The sequence below is a fragment of the Lipophrys pholis genome (genome assembly GCF_963383615.2).
Source record: "Lipophrys pholis genome assembly, chromosome: 3".
Taxonomy (NCBI): domain Eukaryota; kingdom Metazoa; phylum Chordata; class Actinopteri; order Blenniiformes; family Blenniidae; genus Lipophrys; species Lipophrys pholis.
In genome coordinates, this window is record NC_137627.1 from 34,228,614 (window position 1) to 34,239,470 (window position 10,857).

General features: G+C 42.1%; 1 protein-coding gene across 1 annotated transcript; it reads left to right on the plus strand.

The window, feature by feature from the left end:
- Window positions 1-1,238: 1,238 nt before the first annotated feature.
- rtn4rl1b (reticulon 4 receptor-like 1b) lies at window positions 1,239-7,465 on the plus strand (the record flags this gene model as incomplete). The annotated part of the gene is made up of 3 exons (XM_080460232.1): window positions 1,239-1,257; window positions 4,452-4,903; window positions 6,575-7,465. The coding sequence occupies 3 exons, from the start codon at window positions 1,239-1,241 to the stop codon at window positions 7,463-7,465; spliced, it is 1,362 nt and encodes a 453-aa protein (XP_080316358.1).
- Window positions 7,466-10,857: the final 3,392 nt, after the last annotated feature.

Sequence of the window (10,857 nt, forward strand, 5' to 3'; positions counted from 1 at the left end):
TCCCCTACCCGAAGGCGTAGGGACGCGACTCTCTCGCTCACTGGGGTGAACTCCAACACATGGCGGCTGAGCTGTGGGGCAATAAGCAAGCCCACGCCAGCCCGCCGCCTCTCACCGCGGGCAACTCCAGAGAAGTGGAGTGTCCAGCCCCTGTCAAGGAGCTGGGTTCCAGAGTCCAAGCTGTGGGTGGAGGTGAGCCCGACTATATCTAGCCGGTATCTCTCTACCTCCCGCACAAGCTCAGGCTCCTTCCCCCCCAGCGAGGTGACGTTCCATGTCCCAAAAGCTAGGTTCCGTGTCCGGGGATCAGGTCGTCGAGGCCCCTGCCGTCGACTGCCACCCAATCCACATTGCACCCAATGCAATTATTTTTTATTGTTATTATTATTTTATTTTATTTTTTAATTATTATTATTTATTTTTTTGTTGGTTTTTTGTTTTTGACAAAACTGCTTGTTAAAAAAATATATATTTTTAAATTTAAAAAGATTTTTTTAATGGATTTTTTGAAGTAATTAAATTCACTGTAATGTACTGTGAACCAAATGGAACTATCATAGAGGTCCTGCTGATCCTACTACAAAAGACCCAACTTGAAACCTTGTAAGAGGTGGAATATTTTTATTCCCTCAAATTTGCCAGTACTTAAGGTGTCAGTCTGAACTTTTTTTTGGTATATTGGTGTCTGATTCTCTCTGTGGTGGATTCTATGTTTCTTTACTAGACAGTGGATTTGGCCAAGCTGGTGCACTGTGGAACTATGGTCCTTATTTTATTTGTGCTGTTTATTTGCCATGTGAAGTTATCTACAATATCTAGTGTGTGCTGGTGTGTGACGTTTAAGGATTAGATGATTAAACCTGGCTTTGTTGGGTTTGCTAGTCCTAGACTTTAAGTCAGAGGTCTCAAACTCAGATCCTGGAGGGCTACAGCCCTGCATGATTTCCATGTCTCCCTTCTTTAACACTCCTGAATGTCCTGATGGTTCATCCCCACATTCAGCACAAAGCCAGGTAATGAGCCGCTCATTGCAACCAGTCCTGTTCAAGCAGGGAGACACGGAAAATATTCAGGGCTGCGACCCTCCAGGATCTGGGGTTGACACCCCTGATTTAAGTATTTGCAGCATAACTTATCAGTGTCAGTCTCTGTGTCTGCATCTACCCCTGTGTATCTCACCTCACATTTCCAATCATCCTATTGTCTCCAATCTGTGTTAAGGCCCCTCCATGCTACCAATGTCGGCGCGTGTCGCGAGTACGCGAGTGTCCGCGGTGCATCCATACTCCACTCTGGTTTCCATAACGTAACGTAACAATCCCAAAAATATCTCTACTTCTGCTGCCCGGCGTTCTCCACCTTTCCTAAAGTGCATTATGTTTCACTTCAGGAGTTCTGAGCCGTCTGGATATCTTTATTAGCTTTTAAATTGTGATTGTTCAGACGGGGAGATGGAGGATCTCGTCCAGTAGGCTCTGGTGCATGCGCTGTCGGCACGTACAGTCATGCACAGGTCGCGCTGTCACAAAATTTGGGCTGCGCGCGGTCCACCACCGCGGGATCGAAGCAGACACTCGCGCATGTGGGAAAATGACGATTTTGACATCATTAGTGCCGCGCGTACTCGCGGACACTTGCGGACATTGGTAGCATGAAGGGGCCTTATGGATGCAATCGTGTGCGCCCCGCGAACACAAGCGGACACTCATGTACTCGCGACATGCGCAGACATTGGTAGCATGGAGGGGCCTTCAATAGTTTTTGGACTCCACTTTGTGTTGGGTTTTTTTCCCCTTGGACACTGCCTTGTCTGTTTAGGAATGAATTGTGTTAAATACTGAACTTGTTAGTGAGTCTGCTTTTGGGTCCACTCGTGATTCGTGACAACGAGACTCTGATCCTTTGTCTGTTTTTGTGATTCTGACGGTCATTGTTATTGTATTTCCAATCCAATCCAATTTATTTATAAAGCACTATTAAAAACAACTCAGTTGACCAAAGTGCTGTACAACAATATAAAAATACAATTATAAATACAACAATACAGTGGCAGCACAGAATACACTTATAGCAGTAAAAGTCAACTTCAACACTGGTTAAAAGCCAAGGAGAACATGCGTGTTTTGAGATGTGATTTAAAAACATGAAGGGAGTCAGCCTGTCTAATGAACAAAGGAAGCTCATTCCACAGTTTGGGACCAACCACAGAAAACGCTCGGTCTCCTCTTAGTTTGCGATGCGACTGGGGGACCGAAAGCAACGCTTGATCAGCTGACCTGAGTGAACGTGCTGGGGAGTACGACACGAGCAGGTCGGACAGGTAACGAGGGGCAAGGTCATTAAGACATTTAAAAACAAATAACAGAATTTTAAAATCAATTCTAAATTGTACTGGGAGCCAGTGCAGAGAAGAGAGAATGGGTGAAACGTGATTTGGCCATAGAGCCTTTAGTGTACCAATTCTATCAATTCTATGTTGTTTGTGGCTTTGAGGGCCTAAACAGTCATTATGCTACATCTCCCTCCGCTGAACATATAAGCAACTGCAATAAACTACATTTCAGCACTTTAGAATGCTGAGTCCTATTTCTCTGGTTATTTTGGCGTAAGTAAAACAAAAGTAACACATTACAATTCAGAGACGCTAATATTATAATTAACTACTTTCAATGACAGTAACTGATAATCTATTATATTTTAGAAGTACCTTGACCAAAACTGCATATGTTTCATCAAAATTAAGTTAGTTTTACTATGCGCTTAAAACTTCTTTACCATGAAACAAAAAATCTGAATGACAAAAAATGTCAGTGAGCTTGTGAATGTCCTGTGTTTTTAAAGCATCTGTATGTACTGCCAGATGCCCTCTCCTGCTGCAGAAAAATCTACCTACTGGTACCAATAAAATCACCTTTGACCTTTTATCATCTGTCTTTCTTTCACATTGCTTACATAAACATTCCCTAACCAGTAGATGTTCTTAACAAAAGGTTTTCTTTTTGTTTTTAAACAACAGTCTTCAAACAGCGAGTTGTTATTCGCATGGTAATGAATACTACACCCTCCTCCCCTGTGTTGGATGATGAATTAATCTAAACTTATGTTCAGACTGGGTGTGGTTTGGATCTTGTATCATAAACTCTGTGTCAGAGTTTGCTCAGAGTAGGACTTAAGAAGTCAGACACCGCCATTGGTGGAAAAGGAGCTCATATTGGAGCAAACCAAAAATGAAAACCAAAACCTTCGAGATCACAGGGGACAGAGGACACGAAGAGACAATGGAAAGCCCAGACACACAGAACACAGATGAACCAATAACCAGAACAGATAGAAGAGACATAATATAAATCACAGCCACCAGGTGAAGACAATCACACACTCCACAACAGGTGAAACACATCAGGGCAGGGAACAGCAATCAGACAGGAGGAGGGCAAAGTCAAGCAGCCTGAAACCAGAGACAGTCGGAAATTCAAAATAACACAACAAACAAAATGAGTACCATGACACTACAGTGGTAACTCAACCTGACTTTTTCTCTTTGTCTTTATGGAACAGGGTCATTGCCATCTTTCAAACTGAAAGTTAGTTAGCTAAACGTTTACGCACCGATTCATACGAAGGGCTGCTTGTTAATTTCCTGAATGATTTGAGTTTGAGAAAACTGATGAGCTGAAGTATCAAGCAGACATGTTTATTAAAGTCAGTAGGAGCTTTTACATCAGCTACATGCATCTCAACGTTCACACTTAATGACAGTAAATATCCACACGTGAAAACAACCTCAACTTGCTTCATTGTTCTTGAGACTTTCAAATAAATGTTTCTAAAATGGCTTTGAAAATCTCACACATTATGATGTGACATGACAATTCATTACTTTGGTGACATTTTCAACTCTGATCCTTTTACTGACGTTGTTTCAAGCATGGTTCTCCCTGGCCTGGACTTTCAGTCCTCACTAAATGAGGAAACCAGTGTTTGACAGACTATCATAAAGGCCTCATGTTGAAAAGGTTGACATTTGTAGTTTGACTGAAATATCCTGTCCATTAATGGGCTGTTTGCTAATAAATTTGCTTCACATATTTAAAGGCCTGAGAGGATAATTTTGTAATGACTGCAGTGATCTCTTGACGTATCCCCATGGCAGCGGTTTGACCTTTTTTTCTTTTTTTATTGAAACACAAGGTCATTCTCCGCTGTACTTAGAGTTTCGTGCTCAGTAGGAGATTTTGACACATTGATTATGTTAAAAATGTCTTATTTAAGTGTTGTGATGTGAATGACTCACAGGAAGGAAAAAAAAAACACAATATGCCCAGCAGTGAATCGTTCACATGTGTTTACATTTAACCATTTTACTCAGAAAGACAAACTCTGGATATCAAATCATAATTTTTTGCATAGATTACAAATTCTGACCCTGGTGTTCTTTGTGTTTTTTGTAGGCTGTGGACTGGAGTTCCTGCTGGTTCTCTGTGGACTGGAGCTGTCCTGGTCCTGCCCCCGTCACTGTATCTGCTACACCGCACCCAGCACCGTCTCCTGCCAAGCCCACAACTTCCTGTCGGTCCCCGAAGGCATTCCGCCTGACAGCGAACGCATCTTCTTACAGAACAATAAGATCCATCGCCTGCTGCGAGGCCACTTCAGCACCAACACCGTGACCCTCTGGATCTACTCCAACAACATCACGTACATCGAGCCCTCCACCTTCCAAGGCTTCACGTTGCTGGAGGAGCTCGACCTGGGAGACAACCGCCACCTGAGGTCTTTGGCTGAAGACACATTTCACGGACTGAGTCGGCTTAATGCGCTTCACCTGTACCGCTGTGGACTCAGCTCACTTCCCAATAACATCTTCCAAGGCCTCCGAAATCTGCAGTACCTCTATTTGCAGGTACATGTTCATTGTACACAGTTTGTTTGGGATGTGGTATAAAGTTTCTAGTGCTGTCAATTTAACCCTGGTGCACACAAAAATGTGCTCATCAGATCCCTGTGAGATGTGAGTCTTCATTCATTTCCAAATAAGCTTTGGTTCAATTCCATTACAGTAAGGCCGCATTTACATTACGCATGACAAGTGAAAAACGCATCGTTTTTGTCTTTTTGTTAAGTTGTCCGGTTTTACATAGAAACAGCAGAAACACTGAAAACTATGCACTTTTCATGTTGAGCCACTAGTGGGTGCTGTTGTTACTATAATGAAACCACACATGCATGTGGCAGACATTAACAATGGGAGCACACACACATTCGTATGGCGTGTAAGTTGGATTGTTATTACGGTAACTCTCTAATATAAAACTACCAAGTCCCAGGAGAATGTGGACGGGGAGTCATGACACTCGGAAAAGCATTGTCATTGTCCTTCAAATTTCACATTACTTATTATTACTACCAATAGCAGCCTTTCCACTGTCTACATGGAGGCAGAGCCAGAGAGTTTTCATAAAGTTGCGTTTTCAGTGGCTCCAAGCACCATTGTCATATAAACGGACAACCACAATGCAATGGAAGTTTTGGGTTTTTGACTTGAAAACGTTGTGTGAACAGAACCTATGTCAGCAGCAGAGACCTCAAACAACCAAAACTGCTGTTTGGTGAAGCGTCTCGCACTTTTGCATTACTGTGGTAGTGCTAAACATTCTTGACAGTCTACATGTTATCCCTCTGTTTTCTCCATACGCAAGTTGTTTTTTTTTGCAGCCATGCTTTTTAGGAGAATTGTTATCTCTAGATTTTGTGTGTAAAGTGTGTATTCATTGCTGTCTCTCTTTCATTTTCAAGCAGCCCACGTTGTACCCCGACTGGGATCAGCTCCAGACAGAGCGACCATTAACCTGATTAAGTGATAAAGAAGATGAATGGATAGATGTTTTGACCCCTTTGTTATCTGTTATAATTGTCAGCTTTCAGCTGATAAAAAAAAAGCTGCATAAAGTCTACTTTGCCCACTGGAGAGTGGATCTGCTGACATCAGTTAGACCAATCGCTCAGTTGTTTTTGTGAGAATGAGAACATCCACCTCGTCAGATAGTCTTTTTAAGAAATGGTTGATGTTTTTAGATTTGTGAACTGATCAAAAGGACAGCTAAGGTTGAGTAGTTTACATATAAATCTAGACGGGGCAGGTGAAATGGCTTCTGTGTGTGCTGTGGACAGATAGTGGCGAAGCTGGGCTGACCGCTGACGGGAGCAGCCGAAAGACAAAGATTTATTTAGCAATTTCAGTACAAGCTACACAACTTAATTCTGAAATCTATCGCAGGGTTGTGGTTGTTTATTTGTTCTGACTTTGGGGTCTTAACCACCAGAATAAATCTTACTGTGCATTTTATTAATGCCATATTTGAGAAGAAGGCACTGCACATGTTTCTTCGCTCTAATACTAACCCTTTTTTATTTGGTCCTTATGTATTAACAATACTTTAGGCTGAAACTCAAATATCACATAGAAAGGGCATAAAGTTGATTCACTAAGTAGAGTATATATATGATTAAGAAAAAAACATTGCATATTGCTATTATAGTGGATTGTAACTGCATATTCTGTGTATGTTCTCAGGATAATCATCTGAAGTTCCTGCAGGATGACACATTTATGGATCTCCACAACCTGAGCCACCTGTTTCTTCATGGAAACCGTCTGTGGAGCCTCAACCAGAACACCTTCAGGGGTCTGAGAGCCTTGGATCGTTTGCTTCTGCACCAGAATCAGATAGAGTGGGTTGACCAGCTGTCCTTCCATGACCTGAAACGTCTCACCACCCTCTACTTGTTCAACAACTCCCTGATCGAGCTGTCTGGACAGTGTCTGGACACGCTGCCGGCACTGGAATACCTACGGCTGAACGACAACCCCTGGTCATGTGACTGTAAGGCCCTGTCACTGTGGGAGTGGTTGAAACGTTTCCGAGGTTCGACGTCCTCAGTGGGGTGCCAGGCGCCGGCGGATTTGGCTGGGAAAGACCTCAAAGAGCTACGCAAGGAGGATTTCCCAAACTGTTCGCCAACTCCGAACTCTGAGTCCAGAGCTCAGACTAATAATTTATCCGGGACCGTGAATCCGTCAATGAACCGCGGCGTGGCAGTGGGCTCCGGCGGGCAAACCCACATAGTGCACCCCTCGAGGCCCGGCCGTTCTCGGAACTGCACAAAGCCTCGCAACAGGATGAGTAAGGGGAAGGGTGACAATGAGGTTCACCACTCAAAGGAGGTCATGGCGGACAAGGAAGACTCCTCCCCAGATTTCACAGACCGAGGGAAACATGACCACACCTCTCCAGACGGCACGGTCACACGGAGAAAGCACAAGTGCAATCCCCAGACCACTGTTCGCCCCCCAAGCGGGGTTCAGCAAGCCAACAATAGGGCAACCTCATCCCACTCCCTACCATACGTCTACGCCCTCTTTGTGGCCTTGATAGCAGGAAACACTGACTACATCCTCCGCTGACCTTCAGTGGGCTTAACAAATGCTAATCTCACGCAAAAACAGTCATCGGACCCTCTCTTGCTCCTGCACTACAAGGCCTGTGTGTCTTTTTATGTATGTGTGTGGGTGTGATTATATGTGTAAATGTTGTGTAGGGAGTTCACTGTTCAAACTGAGACAGGTGTCAAACGATCAGAGACCTACAAGAGAACGACTCGCAGCACAAATACCGGAGGGACTTGGAACAATAAAAGATGAACGCTTGCCAAGCTTGCACTGCCAATGCCTGTATGATTTCATTCCTGAACATCGCTGTGTCTTATATATTTTTTTTAGCTTTTGTTTCTCACTCAAATGGAGCTCAGATAACCAAAATTGGGAGGAAAACAGAGCAGAAGGGGAGTAGACGACAGCACAAGTAGGCCACAATTTGTTAACTGTTTCTCTCTGAAATAGATAAGATCTTCAAGTGCTCCAAAGAGCTTTAATTTTGAGCAGTTTGTAAATTGAAATCAAGATGCCATGAATGGAAAGTTGACGAGTCTTTAAAGCCTTTAGTGTAGGTCTTATCTTGCTTGCATTCTTCATGCCAAATGTACTTTTCTGTTGCATTCTCTGCTAACACTGAGAAACAATTGAGTGTGTTTCTCCTAAACAAAGGGATAACACTATAAGTGCGGCAATAAATTGTCACTCAGTATCAGACACAGGGATTTGCCATTCGTACTACGGAGTGAAAATCTACAGCCACAGATGTTATGAGGCCACACAAAGAACAAGCAGTGAGATTACACACTATGCGAAGCACCCCATACTCCTGACATCATTATTTCCTTCCCCAGATCCTTTACCTTCTGCCTGACAGTATTTCAACACAACTCATTTACACCACTTTGCTCCTTCTGTGCAACTGAAGATTAAGCTGCTAATTGTTTCAAGATGATGAGGACAGCCATCCGCTTTTTTCTTTGCTTGGGAAACAATGTCTGTGTCTGGGAGATCAAGCTGTGAATACTGAGGAGTTTGTCTATATATTGTGTCAGATGTTGTTGATTTTATTTTTTATTTTTTTATTTTTTTATTTTTTTTGAAAGACACAAACGGACCTACAAATATGGATCCTTGCTGCAGGATCCACAGGAGCCTTAGAGGTCAAGGGTCAGAGGGAGTTTTTCTCAGTTTCCCGGTGAGGTTGCTTTGAACTGATCCTTCCTCTGCGAGGACGCCCCTTCCTCACTGGGATTGTGAGGAGCGCATTTCTTTTTTCTTTATCACTTAACGTCAAAGAGACACAACAGGAAGACTCTAGAAACAATGTACGCGTTCCGTGAGTGACTCATGTGCTCAACAAAACTTTCAAAAGACAACTTTGAATGGAGCATGGTAAAACTCAAATCAAGCAACAAGCATTATGCCTCTTTATTAACCGACGCGTTTGTCCACGGATGTGAGGACGTGAGACCAAGACAGTCGCCTCTGGAGTAATAAAGGGATGCGGAGAAACGCAGACCGGCAGGCGGATGATTACGGGACTCCTCGCTGTACTTCTGGAGCTTTTGTGCCTCCGTTAAATGTACTGATAAGACGTATCAATGATGTGACTATACCGGTAATGATGGAAACGAGAGGACTTCTCGCTGTGCTGATATTAATCATTAACTGTATCCATATGAGAAAAAAAAACAAAAAACAATATCAGTGACATCAATGATGATAACAGGGTTTTCAGCTCCTCGGGTCCAGAGGAGCACTTCAACCTTAATTTCTTGGTGATTTGTTTATTCACGTATTTTTCCATGTTATATTTTTAAAACTTCTGATTTGTTACTGCACAGTTTCTCACCTCCTTCCTTCTCATTCTACTGTATACCAATTTATCATCTTTCTTTCTGTTTGCCATACTTAAATCGTTCGGTAAGTTGTCATCAGAGACATCAGTACAGAAATGTTTATAAAGATATTAAAATCTATATCTTCTTATGTCTAACATTGTATTCTGTGTCTCTTCATTGCAGCATTTAAGGCTGTGGGAAGTAAAAGTCCTACTTGATCTGCTTTTTCATGCCTGTCTTGGGGGGGTCCATTTATACCAGAAATTGATTCTGTCAGCAAATTCAGCTTTTCCCCTCACCTTGTTTACTCCTCTCTCTTTGCTGATCAAATCCCAACAGATGAACTCAAGCTGCCACGTACAAATAGATCCTATTCTTGTACACATAAAGGTTTTACGTGAAATATGGAGGGTAAATATTAACCCACTGTGTACAACACCTATGTAATTCAATGAGAGGAAAAAGTTCCTGCAATAAGAGAAAAAGGTAAGGTATGACCTGCAGGCTGTGGGGAGAATACTACTGTTCAATAAATCATTTAAAAGCACTAAGGATATTAATGAAAGTGTCACATGGAATCTGTAGATATTCCAGGCTATTATTATTATTAATGGGCCTTAGAAATATAAATCCCATTTCCTCTCTAAATACGTCTCACCGTGATAGAAATTGATCCACAAGTAAGTGTTCAATTTAACTTTCTTTCTTTCTTTCTTTTTTTCAAACTCTGTTAAATGATAAATGAGCACTGAATGATTGGTTGTATGCATGGATGAGAGTGCTGTGTAATTATATTTAAATTGATAGCAGGTCTGGCATCTGGTGTTTGAAGCTCCTCCGCTCACCACGAGTAACAGAAGTTACTCCCAGCTCGTTCCCACATATAAAAACCCTGAAGGGAAGTACAGTGAGTTTGATTCTGCCAATAATTCTGCTCTTTGTGTCCATTTAGACAATTCATGATCTTCTAAAAACCTGAAAAATTGGGTTATGAAATTAAATGAAGGTAGGACGGATGTCATGCACGTTTGTATTTAGCATATTGATGATTCAGTGTGTGAAGTTCTGATGATAATGTACACAGTCAAAGTTCCTCTTAACATTTCAATTCCCGCTTTAAATCCAATCAGTTATACAGTGTGAATAGTGTCTTCTGGACTGCAAGTCGATTTCATGCATAACAAACAAGTGCAAAATCAGAGGGTGGTTTTCTGTCTCCGTGCTCGTGTTTGAAGGACTTGAATGAGATGCTAAATGTTAAACAGGGAAAAGATGAGGCATCCCTGCATTCATTTGTAACTGTTTGCTGGAGCTGATAGAGTGTGGATTTTCTAATGAGCTTGTTCCCATGGCCACACACATCAATCAGTGTGGTTCCAAGAAAAAAAAGTTATTCATCTACTGAGGCATCTGAATGGGAAACAATTGTTTAACTGTAATTTAACGTGTACCTTAACATTGACATTTACCTTTACAGAAAGATTGAACAAAACATAAACTTACACAAGCCTAATTCCAAAAATGTTGCTACGATGATCAAACAAAGCCGTAATATCTGTTGTTGGCATTAAAAGTCATTTT